This window comes from Maniola jurtina, chromosome 13 (genome assembly GCF_905333055.1).
Source record: "Maniola jurtina chromosome 13, ilManJurt1.1, whole genome shotgun sequence".
In the NCBI taxonomy this organism is placed as follows: domain Eukaryota; kingdom Metazoa; phylum Arthropoda; class Insecta; order Lepidoptera; family Nymphalidae; genus Maniola; species Maniola jurtina.
The window spans coordinates 11535635-11555893 of NC_060041.1; the positions used below are offsets into that span (position 1 = coordinate 11535635).

Genomic DNA, 20259 nt, shown 5'->3' on the forward strand with positions numbered 1-20259 from the left:
AGTTAAACTGATAGTTATACCTAGTTAAATTTTGTAATACCTATAACTGTCACTTTTTGCCAAAGGCATAATACAGTTGCCAAAAAATTACTGAATTAAAAAAAAACCAAATTAGTTTTATATTTTTACAAACACAAACAAGTTTAACTGTCCTTGTGCAATTAGGTCTAATGGTCTAAACATTACATTGTAAAACTTACGTTATTATATAATTTTATAGAATTATATCTACTAAATGAAAAGTATACCTATTGGGTACTTACCTACACCTCAATCGTGGTTGAGGGAATATTTTCACGTACATTCACGGATTCACGGATTTTCACGGAGTTCTATCTATCTATCTGTCTTTGTACGGACTTTTTCAAAAGTTTTTTAAAAGATAGAAGTCTTTATTGCACACAAAACACATGTAAAGGGACATAACACAGAAAGAAGATAACAGAAAAACAATTGTGTGCAAAGGCGGTCTTATTGCTTAGAGCACCTCTACCAGGCAATCTTTGCTCGCAAAGACAAAGACAGTTCGAAGATAACGAATTTTTTCACGAACGAAAGCCGGCTGGCTCATAGTTAAAATTAAAGGATAAGCTGACTGACAGATCAACGTACCAGTTAAAACTGCTGGTTCTAGAAACTTAAGATTCCTATTGTAAGTGATTTTAATTGTATATGAACTTTGAAACTCATTAAAACATTAAGATATTTTAATTTTCTTTTATTTACAATACCATCAATATGCTTATGATACTTAGTGATGGCGCAACGCTGACCCAAGGTGACCCAAGTCCTAATCAGTGGTTAGAGGTAAGTCTATTAATTTATTAAAATATTTGGAATTATAATTAATAGTAAGTAGGTCTCTACTCCTATACCATATGAGTCGTAAGTAACTCCTTATTACCATAATCCAAGTAATATTTATAAAGCCGAAAGTTTATGTGTGTGTGTGTGTGTATGTTTGTTACTCCTTCACGCAAAAACTACCAGACGGATTTGGCTGAAATTTGGAATGGAGATAGATAATATCCTGGATTAGCACATAGGCTACTTTTTATCCCGGAAAATCAAAGAGTTTCCACGGGATTTCGAAAAACCTAAATCCACGCGGGCGAAGCCGCGGGCATCGGCTAGTAGTATTATATACTAATATGCTAATATTATTAGATTTTATGTTTTAATTTTATTAACTGTTAAATAAAAACAAGTGATTATAAATAAAACATGGCGATTATTACAAAACAAATGACTACGCATCATTTGAAGACGTAGAATTCGTCTGTGATTTGAATCGTATCGTTGACTTTTAACCTAGGAAGCTCATACGCAATTTGTTTTAAACTTAAATCTAGCACAAAAACATTGATAATAGTAATTTGACTTATAAAAATCGATTTCATTGACATTACTAGGTAATAGACTGTATACTTAATCGTAAACAAATTAAAGTCAATGACTTCTATGCCCATTGAAAATTATTACGGTTTGCAAGGAAAATACGTTTTTGCGTAAAAAAATAAATGATCAAGTTCAAACAAAACTAAGTTAACTCACTGGTTTGTTAGATCTTGTAGATCTACAGATGAGGAGATGCTCTGGCGATGATCACAGTAAAATAAGTTAAGTTTTTTAGGATTAGGTATAGTAAAGTACTGGTATGGGTTCGATGTCTTAGTATTCAAAGATACAAAACTGTGTTTTTTACTAAAATCTTAATTTACTGAGGCTGTTTGAAAATCAGTGCAGTTTTATAGTAGGTAAGTATCACTTCGTTGTCTGTCAAGACCCGTCAAGGGAATCAAAACTTATAGGGTTGACCTAGAACCACGAAATTTGGCAGGTTGCATTCCCATAGGACAAGTAAAAGTAAAAATCCGAAAACCATGAATTTGCGCGTATATCAGACAAGACTGTACTTTATGTATACTCAAAAAAATAAGTAAATTAAGTATTTCTTGTACGGGCTTCTTAAGTGTGCGAGTCCGATACGCGGCACTTGAGTAATTTTTTAGGTAAGTACATGAAACAAATTATTCAATTTCCAGCCATTAATTATTATCGTCGTTTCGTAACGACAGTGACGCGAGATGAGCCGGGGTGGAGGGATCGGGCGACGAGATAACGGAGATAAGAAACGTCGCCGACTATTGTTACATACTTTTTGTTTACAGTAGGTAATTTCATTATAATATACCTACCTAATTTCATAGATTTATAATTTTTAGGCAACTACAGGACAGGAACAGGGTCATATATGTAGGCATGTATAATAGGTATGATATGTAATACGAACTAAAACTTGGTACCTAAACCATAAGGATGTCCAAACCAAAAAGGTCCAAAATTATCCAAACCAAAAATCAAGAATATCTATTGTACTTAGTAAATCACAAAGAAGATCCCAGGAGAGGCAGGTTCGAAGCCTGCCGGTTCCACAATTTTTGATATTGTATTTAAACACAGATACACACATCAAACTTATAACACCCTTCTTTTTGGGTCGGGGTTAGAAAGAAGATCAAAAAACCGGTCAAGTGCGAGTTGAGCTTCGCCTTTGTAGTGTGTGTAGTGACACTAATAGGGTTCCGTTTTACCCCTAAAAAGTATCTTGGCCACACCGGATAGGTTAGTTTTGAAGAGTTTAGTTTTGAATATATCGCGAAACAGTGGCCGATCAGTTACGACACGGTAGAAGCGACACAAAAGGGTCAAACCAATCGGCCTTAGGTATGAATTAATGCATTTAACATCGCGTCGGTCGACGATCCCTCGGTTGACACGCTAACTGAAAGTAGGGCTGGAATTTCGCAACTACAAGTAGGCTTGTGCATTGTAGAGCGGTGATAGCGGCTAAAGGTGAACGCACACTTATCCGAGCCGAACGAGCCGAACGAAACGAATTTTAGAATGTTGTATATGAAATCTCGCACACTTCCCCGCGTCGAATCGTCCGAATCGGAAGTAGATTTCATATAGAGAATTCTAAAATTCGACTCTTTCGACGCGTTCGGCTCGGATAAGTGTGTGTTCACCTTAAGACGGCCTCCTGTTTGGAAGGGCGGGGGTTCGTTCCCGGGCACGCATCCGGCATCTCCGTGTTATGTCCGTTCTAAGCAATTCATAATTAATGTCACTTTCTATATCGATGAAGGCAAACATCGTGAAGAAACCTGAATGCCTGAAAGTTCTCCATAATGGTCTCAAAGGTGTGTGAACTGTGTCAGTCCGCATTTGGCCAGGCGTGGTAGACTATGGCCAAACCCTTCTCATTTTGAAAGGAGACTTGACTTGACTTGATGACTTATATGAGGAGGATATTTTATTCCAAGTAGGTACTTAAAATTCAAAAAACCGCTTAACCCACACTGAAAAGATAAAATTGAGTTTCGGCTTTGGACTAAGGATTTAGGCATTCCGCGAAAAAACTGAAAACTGCCAGCAGAAGCAATTTGTTTTTGTCAAAATTCGGCATTCCCGATTTCGATTTTGGTCTAAGAGATAAAACAAGTGTAAATTAAAAATTTATAACACCCCCGACGATCCAAAGTATTTGAGTTTTCCAAAACATCATTTTCAAATAAATAATTATGTATTTAGGCAACGTCCATCTTGACAGCTTGAAATTTAGCAAGAAACAGTTAAAAATTATTTTGCTATAATCCGCCAACAGAAAAAATCTGTATGGTCAAACATGCAGTTACAAGCTAAGCACCGCTTACCTCCCCAACCAAGCAATAAAGCCAAGTTCCCAAGCAAGCACTGCCACCACCATTTACATGCAACACCACACAAGACTTTTCCACTACTCTCGACGCACGTTTCGCCCCGACACCGGAGCATCCTCAGGAGATTTTGACTTGACAATACAGCATTGTAAAGTCAAAATCTCTTTTTTCTGTTGGCGGATTATAGCAAAATAATTTTTAACTGTTTCTTGCTAAACATGAACTTCCGCAAAGTAACGCCTGATTCTATCCAATAGCTTGAAATTTGTCAATTGACATAATAATATTAAGAACCTAACGGTTATCTAACCTTCTTTTCAACAAGAAAACTAGAAAAGAGCTGATAACTCTTAAACGGCTGAACCAATTTTTTTGGATTATAGCTAAGAACACTCTCGATCAAGCCACCTTTCAAACAAAAAAAACTAAATTAAAATCGGTTCATTCGTTTAGGCGCTACGATGCCACAGACAGATACACAGATACACAGATACACAGATACACAGATACACAGATACACAGATACACAGACACACAGATACACAGATACACACGACAAACTTATAACACCCCTCTTTTTGGGTCGGGGGTTAATAAGAGACAATCACACAACCCTTGGTATCTACCTACATAAACTGAATCACTTCAACTAAATTACAGCTTCCTGCCAGTTTCCTTATCATCATCATCTTAAACTCTCCACTCACTACTAAGTATAGATCATCCTCTCAGAATGAGAAGGGTTCAAATCATAGTCCACCACGCTGGCCAAGTGTGGATTGGCAAATTTAAATTCAAATTCAAATTCAAAATATTTTTATTCAATTAGACTTTTACAAGTTCTTTTGAATCGTCAAAAGCATCTACCACCTCAGACCTCACACACCCTTAAGAATATTATGAAGAATACTTGTAGGTTTCCTCGCGATGTTTCCCGAGCAACAGCTTAAAACTTATATAACTCCGAAAAGTAAGAGGTGCTTGCCCGGATTCGAACGCTGAATCCCCCGAATAGCAGGCCTTTTTAACCGACTTCCAAAAAAGAAGGAGGTTCTCAATTCGTCGGGATCTTTTTTTTTTTTTTTTTTTATGTATGTTCCCCGATTACTCAAAGACCCCTGGATCGATTTGGAAAATATTTTTTTTGTTTGAAAGGGTATACTGTGCAGGTGGTCCCATATAAATTTGGTGAAGATCTGATGAATATCTTCGGAGATGGAGAACAGAACTCCTCAATGGATAAGAGCAAATTGCTCGCGATCACTGTAATAGCTTAGTAAACAGTAGGGTTTTAACTGGGCATAGCATATTATAGTACAGTGGGGCCACTAAAAATTGTGAAATAAAAAAATTTCAAAAGAAAAATAAAACCGACTTCAAAAACCAAAAACACTAAAAAGTAGAAAATAATTTTTGTTTAGCTACACATGTAATGTACCTAGGTATGAAGTCGGCGAGCTTCACTCTTGGATTTCTAATTTTGTTTTAATATGCTCGCTCGACTTCATACCTAGGTACATTACATGTGTAGCTAAACAAAAATTATTTTCTACTTTTTAGTGTTTTTGGTTTTTGAAGTCGGTTTTATTTTTCTTTTGAAATTTTTTTATTAACCACTAGACCCTCATCATCACGTATAAAGTTTATTCAGGCAGATTAATAATTACCAACACCAAAAGTATTGTTTAGTAACGCCTCATAAATCTTTGCCAGGCATATAATATATACTAGGTATTTAATTTTATAAACAAGAACTTAGAACGTCATCATAATGTTATTTTTAATTTAACAAAACAAGAAAAACCCGGAAAAGTGCAAATTATTATTTTTTGTTTTTAATTTCATATTCGTGATAATACTAATTTTAAAAGGAGCACAAAAGGTAGAAACGAATATTAAAATCCTATGGGAACTCTTGAAAAATAGTGTAACTCACCCAGTAGGTCTTTGAAAAAAATCTACCTTTGCCAGAAATTACGTGGTCTGGTGCTTTCGAATTAGTTAGGATAGCATATGGATACGTAGTCTTACGTCACAATATACCTAGTATGTGGAGAATACATTGTAGACTATAAATCCATACTTCCATACTTAATATTATAAATGCGAAAGTGTGTCTGTCTGTCTCTCTGTCTGTCTGTCTGTCTGTCTGTCTATCTGTCTATCTGTCTGTCTGTCTGTCTGCCTGTCTGTCTGTCTGCTACGTTTTCACGGCCCAACCGCTGAACCGATTTTAATGAAATTTGGTACAGACTTGGGATACATCCCGGGGAAGGACATAGGCTACTTATTATCCCGGAAAATCAAAGAGTTCCTACGGGATTTAAAAAATCCGGAATCCACGCGGGCTAAGCCGCGGGCATCCCCTAGTTATGTAGGTATATCTAGGTATCAACAAATTAATACCGACTGCATAAACATTTGTCGTTCACGCGAGCACAAAACGTATGATTTATGTAGATAAAAACTTCCATGAATGTTTCAAGTACCAAAATATTATATTGTGGTTAAAAATGACAGAACTGATTTTTACTTAATTAACCTATTTGTTTACTTACGTACTATAAATAACTTTTTATCTCTATAATATTATCTAGAGACATGTTTATTGCTAAGTACAGAACTTATAATAAAGGCATGTTATAATATGGTGTCGCAATCATGACATATATTGGACAAATTAATGGGGTAAGTATTTGAGATTGCAAAAATCTTATTTATTTATCGTCTTTCAGCCATGTATATCTACAATATTATATAACTCAAAATCTCACACTTTTGCTTTGATTGTTATGAGATTATTGCCGGTTGAAATTACGGTTATTAATCCGCGTAGATTAAGGTTTTTTAAAAATCCGTGGGAACTCTTTGTCTTTGATTTTTGAAAATAAAAAGTAGCCTATGCTCTACTGCTCTTGCTTAGTCAAGGAAACTTTTCTATCAGTGGCGGTCAAAAGCAGCTACCTTCCAGAATAACAACTTCGGTGGCCCCCTGGCGAAGTGGTGAGCGCTGTGGTCTTATAAGTGGATAATACCGGATTCGATTCCCGGTGGGGGAAATTTTGGGAATATTTAATTTGTCTCTGGTCTGCTTTGGTGCGAGGCTTCAATCATGGCTAGTAGTTACCACCCTACCGGCGATTTAGCGTTCCGGTACGAAGCCGCGTAGAAACCACCAGGGGTATGGATTTAATGAAACTGCCATTCCCCTTCTAAGTTAGCCCATTTCCATCTTAGACTGAGTCATCACTTACTACCAAGTGAGATCGCAGTCAAGGGCGAACTTGTATCAGAATTTAAAAAAAAATCTCGCAATATAATCTTCAACTTCAATCCCCTATTTTTTGCTTGTTCCTCCGCATCTACGACTCTCTGGTTCTCTGTTCAGGAGTTTTTTGGCAGCCACTAATCATTCCATACATTGCAATTGTACCTGCCTATATTTTTGTTTTGCTTTGTATGTGTTTTCTCTGTATTAAAAGTAATTAAAAGTATGCTCCTGGCAAAAGCATATTACACAATCGAAGATTATGTAAATGATAAAAAAGCATGGATTTGACTCGCTCCAGCAATGCGCGGGTCTGCAATTGCTTGTATAGTATAGAATATTATTGTAAATTGAACAATTGAAAAGAGCAACCGCCGAGTTTCTTGCTGGTTCTTCTCGGTAGGAACAGCATTCCGAACCAGTGGTAAATTATTTGACGATTCAAAAGCACTTGTTAAAGTTTATTTGAATAAAAATCTATTCTATTCTATTCTATTAATTTTGTACTTACAATAAAACTATTACTATAGTATAGCAGTACCCATTCATCCATTCATTCAAATATATGTATATCCTGCTCAGTGCTCATATAATTCTAGAGTGTTTACCTAATGGTTTGACAACATTCGCTTTGCACTCATAATTAAATAGCCCCGTTTAATTGAAGTTTGACCCTCTTCCACGTCACATTTGTTGTTTGTTTTGCGTATCATCAAACAAAGTACAAGCGCATCCACACTTCGTTATCAACTATGTATCTACGTACTCGTATTGAACATTATAACATGTAGTGTACGACTCTAGGACCTTTCCCGTTACATAATCACCAAGTTTACATAACATTATTATCAACTTCGAAAGATTGATAAGAAAGTTATGTTTTTGTTGTTTGTTTTTTTTTTTTTTTTAAATTATTAGTCAAGGCCTGATGAGGTATGACAATTATTAAATAGTGCATCGCATGTCATTCGGATTGAGTTTAAAAGTTTAAGATTTTAGTGCGCTCAATAATGTACACATTACAATAAGACGCAGATTGACCCTAAGGGCCAATAAACTCTGGGAGAAAAAATATTTTTAGTGAACTTTTCAAGTGGTGATCAGTAAAATACATACTTCTTATAATACCTATGTAGTAAAATACTCGATGACAGGCAAAGTGATCAATTGGTCTTATTTGAATGCGTGCCTCAATTGAAGGACCACTTCAGTTACCATTGCAAGAAAGGATTAAATTCTGTCGGGTTCAGATATAAACTCAAAGTACCTATACTTAAATCAAGATGAATCCAAGATTACAACTCGCTTCAAGGTAAATTAAGCCAAGATCTAACTGATAGAGTTAAACTGACTCGAATGAAAAACCCAAAAGCTTTTTCTAATTGTCAGTAGAAAAAAGCTTGGATTAGGTAAACGAAGGAAAAACTTTCAAAAAATAATTCGAATTAGATGTTTTAACAGATAAGAAGAGTTTAAAGTGACTCGAGTAAAAACCCAAAACAATCTCCCAACCATAAGTCTTCCATAAACCATGTAACTCTTCCTCAAAAAACTTCACATAAAAGGCATACAGCGACGACATGACTGATAAACAGTTCACAAAAAATGCATGATAACTGAATGACCTAAGGGTGTAAACCACATTGAGTTCAGTCTATCACAATCCGTCGCGGAGACCAGACGGTTGATCGGTCTAAAAAAAGTATGTTACAGTGTTAAAAAAAATAAAAAATGGATCACCAAAGTTTGGAGAAAACGTCATCTGTCAGCCCAATGCTGCCCAAGGAAAAGGACAAGACAATAATTCTTACTCAGCAAAATGGGCCTAGGATTTTGATAAGGGAAGACACGATCCTGGCGAATCTGCCTGGCTGTGCCGGTTGTGGTAGAGCTCAGTTCGCTTGCTCGGGGATGAAGAAGAAGTGGAGCGCTTTGTGTTGGGGGAAGCAGTCGGAAAAAAAATATTACTGTTGTAAGTATATTTATTTCATTAATTTTTTTGATGCATATAACGATTAATAAAGAAAATTATGATAGCATTTTAACTTCACTTCAAGAAAATTTATAAATAATTTTATATAAACAAGCATATCAAAATTTCCGGAACTGATAGCGTTATAGCCAGGGGAGATAAATGCAGGTTCGAATCCCGCTAGTTCCGAAATTTTTGATACGTAAGTAATTTAAAATTACATGCAACTATTATTTTACAAAATATTTACAATATCTCTCGCAAAACCGGTAGGCCAGTTTATCGGCCTTCTGACGCTCTGAATAACTTACCCTAAACATTCCATATTTCCTACATAACTAATCTTAGGTATAATCAAACTTAACAACTTCCAAACTTAAACCTAACAAACTCTACTTTTTATTTTTGATTTCTGTATTATTTTTGACTAAGTATTTGCATGCCAACTTGGCGTGTTACAGCTGGACAAATGTATCAAGTACTTACACACCTGTATACCTACCTACAGTGTATCAGCAAATAAATAAAATAAAATTGAATTGAACAATAAACGAAACAGACTAAGGATTGATCAATCCCCAAAAACAAAATAAAATTAAACAGCAGATTTTAGTCAGTTAAGGGGTCCCTAAAAAGTGTTCCTTTAACTTTTCCTTAAAACCCCCTTCACTGATCGAGTTAGTTACTAGTAGGTCCGCCCAGGCTTCGCACGGGTAGGATTACCGACCTGAGAACTTTGGGTGTACCTACCAACATTTTATTATCGCAATCGAATCTTTGACTTAGGAGTATGAGGATTAAATTAAAATGTACATATTATGTCGAATATAATACATAAATGGTTAAAAGCATACTTTTAAAGATATTACACTGATCGCCATTGATTTGCTGTTGAGAAGTTAAAAGTCCTCCATCTCCGAAATTATTCATCAGATCTACATAAAATTAACCCGCCAGTAACTTAGGTACAACCTTTGCAAAGAAAATGTAATGTCAAAATCTGTTAAGATTGGACGGAGCTATGGAGTAATAGTACCGTCTATTTTTTTTTCCTTATTCCTGACGAATTGTATTGTTTTTCGGCATAAAATATAAATATTATGTTAACCCAGAATAATCACCAAGTTGCATTAAAATACCGCGTGGCATGATACACGCACAGAAAGACAGACAGAGAGACAAAAATTGAAAATTACTGTTTTGGGCTTTATTATCGATACTTAATAAAAATGTAAAGCTTCCTCCAATTAAAAAAATAATAAGAATCGCACCTGTTTCCCTTTTTCTGTAAAAACACACTTATTTCTACGGATTACACAATAATATACAATAGCAATTCATAAGTACTTATTTAGGGTTCCGTAACCGAGGGTTGCCAACGAGACCCAATTACTAATGGACTACGACTCTATAAGACCATGCTGTCCGTCCGTCTATTCGTCCGTCTTTCAGCGGGTTGTATCTTATGAACCACAATATTATGTGGAGACCTGAAATTTTCACACAATAATATGTTTTTCTATTACCGAAAATTTTTATCACATCACACTTCACACTAAATATTATAAAGGCGATAGATTGTGTGTATGTTTACTTATGTGTGTGTGTGTATGTTTGTTACTCTTTCACGCAAAATCTACTGAACGGATTTGGCTGAAATTTGAAATGGAGATAGATAATATTCTGGATAAGCACATAGACTGTTTTTATCCCGGAAATTCAAGAGTTTCCACGGGATTTTGTAAAACTTACATCCACGCGGACGAAGTCGCGGGCATCAGCTAGTAATTTATAATTTTGAAAATTTTAGTATTTTTGTTGTTATAACAGCATATATACCAAAATTTTCAAAATTGTCGCCATGCCGATTTAAAAAATGAAAAAGTTTTATTTCTTGTACGATGATACGGAACCCTTCGTGTGCGAGTCCGACTCGTACACGAACACACGAACGATTTTTTTTTGCCATAGTCATTAGGTCATTAGATACTTATTTGTTTTGCATAGTATAGGTAGGTGCTATACCTAACGGATATGGATTTTCCTTATAATCTACTAGGCAACGTATAATATTGACAAATTTAATTACCATTACTTCACACTAACCAAAACTAATAATTTTGGCCGTTTTAAAAGGAGTCACAAAGGTCTATTTGAACAAATAACTAAGTATTACTTAGATTTAAAATTCAGTGTAGGTACATAGGTATTTTTGTTTTCCTTTATAATATATCATCCACTACCAATATTATAAGCATACCAGAAGTCAAACTCAATAAAAATATAAGAATGAATAAATATAACCCTTATTTGCATGATTAAGGCTTGATACTCAACAAAACTAAGTTAGCGCAATAATAACAGATTGATAAAACACGTCCGCACACTAAGATCGACCGAACCAAAGAGAGCAGAACTCTCGCAGGCCATTTTTAAGATAGTTTTCCGAGGTGGCGCTACGGTTGCGTTCCTAAAAACATTACCAACAGATGTCACGTGACTTCCGTTCAAAAAGCGCGACAAACATGTGCGATAACAATATGATAAATGCGAAAGTGTCTTTATTTGTCGATTTTATGGGCCTAAGCCCTTTACATTCTGAGAGACCTGTCCTCAGTAGTGGGCTGGCAATGATCATGATGATAAAGAGTAATAAAGAGTTTTGAGAAATTTCAAAGTTATTTTCGAAAATGTGTATTTCACGCGAGCCTTTTGGAGCTCTACTAATGGCTCTACAATACTCTACGTCCTACGATGTAATACGTTAGTCATACATCAATTTTATATGCACCGCCTGTTACGAGAATTTGATCCCACTTTATAGTAATGATACTGCTATCATCTTCTGCTGACCCTTTGCAATTGTATCATTAATCAGTTACACGCATTCCTTATTCAGTCTGCATACCTACTTAGACAGTTGGTGACATAAAAAATATACATTAACAGGGCTCATTCCGTCACTTACTCCATACAGCCGTAGCCCCAATTTTATTTGAATATTAGCTGTGCCCGCGACTTCGTTCGCGTGGAATAGTGACCGCGCTTTATAGGTATAGCCACGGACGCTCAGGCGCGAGGCGTGTAGTACGTACTCTGAACGTTAAAAATGTTCGCCGTGATTCTTTAAATTGACATAACTTTTTTATTTATGAACCGATTGACATGAAATAAACACTAAATGCTAAGTGAAGCTTACTACAATATATTAGTGAAAACCGTATCTAAATCGAATAAGTCGTTTCTGAGATTAGCGTGCACAAACACACAGACAAACAGACAAACAGACAAACAGACAAAAAAAAATTAATTACAATTTCGGGTTCGGCATCGATATAATAACAACCCCTGCTACTTTTTATATATTTCCATTGTACAGACATCACTTTTCTACAATTTTATTATATGTATATAGATTAAGCAACCAAAGAGCATGAAATTTTGCATACATATTCTAGAAACTAATATTATGTTTTAGATTTTTCTAAAAATTTTTAAGACCACGTAACTTTTAAACCGAACATTTTAACGGAAATCTTGAAAACGACAGGCATAGATATTAGTTCCCGAAACGTTTCTACAAAATTCCATTGAGTATGATTGGTTAGGTTAGAGAGACGAACTACGCTTGTATGGAGCGAGTGACGGAGAGACCCCTCTTAAGCTCGCGTGTCAGAAGTTAAATTGGTGAAGATTTGATTATAAAAACCCACTTCTAGAATACAATGTTTCATATGTTTATTCAAAAAACCGGCTAAGTGTGAATGAATTTTTGCTTAGTAAACATGTAAACTTTGACGTTGGCAAGCAGTTAGGGCAATTATTATAAAAAATCGGTCAACTTCTAGTCGGACTCGGAAGGGTTCCGTGCCATAGTACAAGAAATGCTCCTTCGTGTGTTTCGTCATTTCTAGGGTTCCGTACTAAAAAAGGAAAAACGGGACCCTTATAGGATCACTTTGTTGTCTGTCTGTCTGTCCGTCTGTCGTGTCTGTCAAGAAAACCTATAGGGTACTTCCCGGTGACCTAGAATCGTGAAATTTGGCAGGTGGGTTAGGTCTCATAGCACAAGTTACCTAAGGGAAAAAATTGAAAAAACCGTGAATTTGTGTTTACATCACAAAAAAAATTAAAATTGTGTTTCAGTTTTCAAAGTAAGATAATTATACCAAGTGGGGTATCATATGAAAGGGCTTTACCTGTACATTCTAAAACCGAATTTTATTCATTTTTATGCACAAAAGTTTTTGATTTATCGTGCAAAATGACGGAACAATTACCCTAGTACGGAACCCTCGGTGCGCGAGTCTGCTCGCAATTGGCACTTTTTTTTAACTTAACATCGAACTCAACATTTGAGTTTTAAAGATCTAAAACTCAAATGTTGAGTTTTAGATTTTAGAATTTAAGTCGCCTTATCGATCTTCGTTCTCAGTGAATCTGTACTAACATAATAATTTCCTTGATCGTACTTCGTAGCTATGAATTAATTGCATGTCTTGTAAAAAGAAAATTACAAATTTCAACAGCGGAGTGCATTTTCATTGTCATGATTATAGCGTACGGGTAAGATTCAAGGCCAATACATCTAAGGCAATTAAGACTGTTGCAATCAATATGATCTTATGTAAGTAAGAACAATAGCAATTGAATTAATATGTAAATTATTCTAAATAGGTGATAATTAATATGAAAAAAAATGATTCAATTAATTAAGTCCGAGCGGCATGCGCTAATTGTCGCACTAGGCTTGAACGAATCGATTATCCACAATTATATTTATACTTAGCTTTTTCCACGACTTCGTCCTCGTGATAATTAAACCCCGACCCAAAAAGACGGGTGTTATTAGTTTGACTTGGTATCTGTATATCTGTCTGTGGCATCGTAGCTCTTAAACTAATGAACCGATTTTAATTTAGTTTTTTTTGTTTGAAAGGTGGCTTAATCGAGAGTGTTCCTAGCTATATTCCAAGAAAATCGGTTCAGCCGTTTGAAAGTTATCAGCTCTTTTCTAGTTACTGTAACCTTCACTTGTCGGGGGTGTTATCACTCGGGAATAATGAAGTGAGCTAATTCTTTTACTCTATCAGTGAAATAATCAACTCACTAGGTCCGCAGATTACCTACTTCCTATATCCAAAGTTACGAATTTTACTTTTTTATAGTTTTTTTTTTTTGGATTTTCTTCATGTCTGTCTCATAAGACTAGAAATTCTATCCGAGTAAAACCCGGGCGAGTAAATCATAGACTAACATTTTGTACGTTTTGCACTAATAGTGGTAATTATTAACTTTTTGTACTTCGGTATAATAAACATAAGAATATAGTTATTATCTCAGACAGTTTACAATAACAAAAAATCGTATGACCACATTGACTGATGACCGTTATTATCAGTTATCAAGGTAATAAGCAAATGGTTAATTACTACAACTTTAAGATGATTAACTGCAAGCACAGAATTCATTATAATGCAAGTTGCTCTTGAACAATCAGTACCTACCTACCTATACCGTAATAAAATAAAATAAATCCTTATTCTCCTTATCCTTATAATTTTTTTTTTTAAATAAAGAATATTAGCCATGCTCATCATGACTAATACTCCCCTTTCCCCTCCATTTAAGCGTAAAGCTTGTGCCAGGAGTGGGTACGACAATAGTGCAACGGGTGGGGTTTGAACCGCCGACCTTTCGGAATTCAGCCCGCTTCTCAACCGTTGAGCTATCGAGGCTCTGAATTACTTATTATAAATCCAGTTGTTATCACTACCCATGATTGTAAATGCGAAAGTGTTTATGATTATTGGTTTGTTGGTTTATGCTTCAATCACGCCGCAACAGAGCAACGAATTGACCTGATTTTTTTGCATGGAAATAGTTGAAAACCTGGAGGATGACAGCCTACTTTTTATCTCGGAAAATCAAAGAATTCACACGAGATTTTTGAATATATAAATCCATGCAGAAGAAGTCGCGGGCATCAGCTAGTTAGTTATAATAGAGTAAACACCTAGGTGCCTAATGAAGCACACACGAACCGCAAAATTTTTAGGGTCCCCCTCCTCCAAAAGGAAAACGGAAGCCGTATAGGACCACTTTGTTGTCCGTCTGTCGTGTCTGTCAAGGAAACCTAGGTAGGAAAACCTATAGGCTCCCGTAGACCTAGAATCATGAAAGGCAGGTACTAGTAGGTCTTATAGCCCAAGCAAAGGAAAAAATCTGAACTCGACCGGTTTTTTATTTTTGTAGCAAAACCCTAGTATATTAAGTACCTATACCTAAAGCGTGTTTCCATTGTTCCAGCTCTGGTGGTGCTCTCCGCCACGTTCGCTCTCAGTCTCCTCGGTACGATATTCTTCTGCTTCACCAACGTCATCAATGACGCCATACTTTCGGTAAGTAGATGCGTGACAATTAATGTTAGTCTACTACTAACCTTATTCGTATTATTATTTACTAATATTTCAAAAGGAGAAAATGACCCTTATAGGATCACTTTGTTGTCCGTCTGTCTTTCTGTCCGTCTATCGTGTCTGTCAAGAAAACCTATAGGGTTCAAGTAGGTAGGTCTTATAGTACAAGTAAAGGAAAAAATCCAAAAACCGTGAATTTGTTGTTACATCACATTACAAAAAAAAAACCTTTTAAACTTTTTCTTGAATGTAATTTATTGGGAAATCTAGTACCGAAAATATTAATGTGTATTTTAAACACGGTTTATTATTTTTATAACCTAAATGATTTCCCATACCTGCCTACAAATCCAACATCAGGTAAAAGTGTCAATAACATTCTTTAAATTGCTTTAATTAAATCAGTTTAAAATGTTCCTAAACAGGAATAAATTGTTGTTTATATCTACGTCAAAAGACGAGTATTGAAATTTTGGAATAGATTTATGCAAATCTTATGTAATAGGAAATTAATATGTATTATTCTTCTTATCTGCATTGAATATTTACATAATAATAAAGACTATTATTCGAATCACGTGCGATTTTACGTGCTTTTATTATTTTTAACCCCGACCCAAAAAGAGGGGTGTTATAAGTTTGACGTGTGTATCTGTGTATCTGTCTGTGGCATCGTAGCTCCCAAACTAATGAAGCGATTTTAATTTAGTTTTTTTTTTTGTTTGAAAGGTGACTTGATCGAGAGTGTTCTTAGCTATAATCTAAGAAAATCGGTTCAGCCGTTTGAAAGTTATCAGCTCTTTTCTAGTTACTGTAACCTTCACTTGTGGGGGGTGTCATAAATTTTTAATTTACACTTGTTACCATAATATTATCACGTTTTACGCTGACACACATGACACAGTTTATTCCGGTGCTTTTCTTGCTTTGAGGAATTTCGGCTGTAAAGCTCAATGGAGGAAGCGTCGGGATAACCAACTCTAAGACCATATTGTGATGCGTTGCATAGTTTACAAAATAGTAAACGTTTTCTTTCCTCTTTCTTTCTTACGGTGAAATAGAATCTGAGGTCGTGAAACGATTGGGTAGTATTGAAGTTTCGCTTTCATTTTCAATTTCCAAAATATAAGCCGTCAGGACCTTGGCAATGGCTATATATTTTCAGTTCATGTAAGGCTGCAACTACACCTGTAAGTTTTACACGTAAGTAGCTTACATCATTAACTTACGACTTTACTAATGTATACACTCTTATAAGTGTCATTTACCTTAGCAAAGTGAACTTACAAGTGTGATCGCGGCCTAAAGCCTATACTTACCTAAATTTTTTCTCCTAGAGCATGGTCCTCAAGAACAACTCGCTCGCGTTCTCCATGTGGAGGCGGCCTACGGTTCACCCCCTCATGAAGGTGCACCTCTTCAACTACACCAACTGGCAGCGAGTCAGAGATGGTCTGGACACCAAGTTTCACGTTGAGGACGTCGGTCCCTACGTCTACTCGTAAGTAAAACGTAAAAAGATAGCAGAAACACATTCACAACATTCACATACGTAATGTGACGACTTAGAATCGGCGCACATATGGTGGAGCGCAGCGCAGAGCACGCCCGCGGAGTTTTCTAATCGCGTGACACATCGCGAATTTCTACCAGATAATGCGCAAGCACCCGCGGGACTGCGCGCGGATCCGCACGGATGCACAATAGATTTTAGATATTATTTCATTGAGGACAATGTCGATAATATTTTGACTGTGAAAAATGCTCTGCGCTGCGCTCCGCCATATGTGAGCCGACCCTTAAACGTATTGATGTATACACAACTATAAAAGCCTATAAATCCAAGTGTTTGTAGAAGTAAAAGTTTGGACTTTTATATTATGTCTCCGAGATAAATCCTAAGATTTACAGAGTGAATGCTTTTAAAAATCCGAAATTAACGATTATCACAGAAAAGCTCGGACTTTTATCATTAAGACTAGATAAAGCCTAGGTTTTACCGGAAAATTCTAGGATTTACCGTAGTTCGAGCTTTTATAGGAAGTGGGCGGTCGTTGAATGTCGATTCGGCTGTGTCGCAGCAGGTCGTGAGCCTTAAAATTTAATAAAATCAGTATTTAAACGACATCGACAATTTCGTCGATAAATAGCCATAACTAATTTTTATTATTACGTAATAAATTAGTCGTATGTTTCTAAATCTTAGTCATCTTTTGTTAATTTATTGTAATAAAACGTGAATGATTCTTCCTTCGTGTTACATAAATTACCTATATTAATGATAAAAAATAGATACACAGAAAAAGTATCATTAGGTTATTGCCCTACCAATTTTACATCTCTTTATGACATACTAGAGGGTGCCCGCGACTTCGTCCGCGTGGATTTAGGTTTTTAAAGACCCCGTGGGAACTCTTTGATTTTCCGGAATAAAAAGTTGTCTATGTCAGTTTCCGGGATGTAAGCTACCTCTGTACTAAATTTCATCAAAATCGGTTAAACTGTTCGGCCGTGAAAAGGTAGCAGACAGATAGACACTCTTTCGCATTTATAATATTAGTATGGATAATATTAAGTGGACGTATGGATTATACTAACAATGTTAAAGTTGATATCGGCTTTATAGTGGGAAAACACCCTATGCAAAACTCATAATGAAAATTAATGGTTTATACCTGCTTGCCTACCATTTCGCAGGATATTTTATAGTAGGTAATACCATAATAATACGAAGTAATCAATATTATACCTTTACCCTAACTAGGTATATTTGATTAGGCAATATTTAAATATTATAATGTAGGTACTACAGGTAGACACAGAATATATTATAATAGTTGTATTAGATACCTACTTATACTTATAATGTTTATACTTGATTAATAATATACCTAATAATTTTAACTGGTTCTTCTCGAAGTTAGAGATAAAGTATAGTGGGTAGGTAATAGGTTACAACTACCATGATATCTATCCACCAGTCAGTCAGTTTTTATTGCTATAGATGTAAAAGGATAAAAACTTTTTATTAATTCCATTACAAGTCTTGTCTCAAGTCAACTCTTGTCTGCGATCTCACCTGGTGGTAAGTGATTATGCAGTCTAAGATGGAAGCGGGCCAACTTGGAAGGACTATTATGGTATACTCGTACTAAGTCACTGATCAATAGACACTCAATCGCTGGGTCTAGAAACTTTAAAGATTTTGCGGTGAAACGTCTAGTCTAGAAATAAAAATTTTATAATGGCCACCATGAAAATGAAAATGATTAAAAGTGTGTACAATGGAACGGGACGGTGTGTATTATGGTGTACGAATCCAAATAGCACGTAACCGGTTTTTTTTTAAATTTATATGGCGGTGATTTTGAAATTTTTACTATTTGTTGTTATAGCGGCAATAGAAATGCGCATTCCGTGAAAATTTCAACTCTCTACCTATTACGGTTCACGAGATACAGCCCGCTGACAGACGGACGGACGGACGGACGGATGGACGAACGGACGGGTGAACGGATGAACGGATGGACGGAAAGCGGAGGCTTAGTAATAGGGTCCCGTAGGCACTTTTCGTTTATGAAATCCAACTGTCTCAATTAATAATATAAAATCTGCGATTATTTTGAGTCCTCCCAAGTTCTACGAAGCGTAGACATTCGCTACGAAAGTTCTACGGGTAATCGGGATTTAGGGGATGATTGGATTTTAACGGATTTTTATTCAAGTTTTCATTAATCTCAAAGAAAGTGGCAAAGTGAAGCTGGTGCAAACCAGCTGTTGTCACTTGGGTTGAGTGAAATTGTTTTGGTTTTCCCGTAGATGTAATATGTATATTAAGCAAGCTATTGTTTGTTTTCTATGTAATTGTAGATCGCACTATACCAAAAAGCTTCATGCCAGAGTCAACTACAAGTTGTCCAAAGTTTCAACTCAATCGTATGAACGATGCAAAAACACACAAGTAACAAGCAGACAGACAAACATTAATTTATAAATATAAAGGGTTTAGTAGCCGTAAAATCGCGGTCTGTGTTACGATATTGATTTATTTTGGCTAATCTTAAATCTGTATATTTTATAGCCAGTTAGTAAAATTATGAGATACTGAGCTTTTAAGTTAAAATCCGTATTTATAAATGGTAATAATTAGTAAGTATATTAAAATAAGTAAATTAAAGTATCAAATTACCGTATTATTTTAAATATCATCCAAGTAGATAACCAATTCGCCTTGGATGAGTGTTTGATTCATCCAAGCAATTCGATGACAATTTATGTACTAAATGAAATAAAAATTAAATAAGAGCTATAATATTACTTTTTACATACTTATTAAATATACCAAATATACCAAGTAATCTAAATATATAAAAGGAAAAGCTGACTGACTGACTGACTGATTTATCAAACTACTGCAACTGGATGGATCGGGCTGTTTGGCATGCAGATAGTATGACGTAGACATCCGCTAAGAAAGGATTTTTGAAAATTTGACTCCTAAGGGGGTAAAATGGCGTTTGAAATTTGTGTAAGGTTGAAGTAAGTATAAAAAACTAATAAGTATCCAAGAACTTTTAAGTACATCAAATACCTACTTAGTTCATCTCACCGAAGGTTAATTGATTATGTTATCGCGAAGAAAAGCAATAAAAATTTATAACAAAGGTGACTTTATTGATTGATTAGTATACTTTGCATTAAACATACTCACTTTTATTTGTTTCATAATAATATTATATTTAATCTTTTTAATTTTATTTAAATAATCTTTACAACTTTTAGATAAAGACTATCGTTCTATAAGCATAACAAACTAAAATGTGATAAACCCTGTGGCGTGACTTCGTCTGTCTGTTCGTACGAATATTGGAATAG

The 20259-nt window shown here is 35.5% G+C and overlaps 1 protein-coding gene and 1 long non-coding RNA gene across 3 annotated transcripts in view; one reads left to right on the forward strand and one right to left on the reverse strand.

Moving 5' to 3' along the window:
* Nucleotides 1–884: 884 nt before the first annotated feature.
* Nucleotides 885–16679, reverse strand: LOC123871160. Its single transcript, XR_006797226.1, has 3 exons — nt 16586–16679; nt 4608–4612; nt 885–896 (listed from the first exon to the last, which is right to left on the reverse strand). It is a non-coding gene; the product is annotated as an uncharacterized LOC123871160 (long non-coding RNA).
* The window catches only part of LOC123871148 (scavenger receptor class B member 1-like), a 30904-nt gene continuing 19260 nt past the window's right edge, over nt 8616–20259 (forward strand). For both annotated transcript variants that reach the window (XM_045914769.1, XM_045914770.1), the window contains exons 1-3: nt 8616–8965; nt 15275–15366; nt 16722–16885. In XM_045914769.1, the coding sequence (XP_045770725.1) occupies nt 8725–8965; nt 15275–15366; nt 16722–16885 (497 nt within the window). In that variant the 5' untranslated portion in view covers nt 8616–8724. The remainder of the gene's footprint in view (nt 8966–15274; nt 15367–16721; nt 16886–20259) is intronic.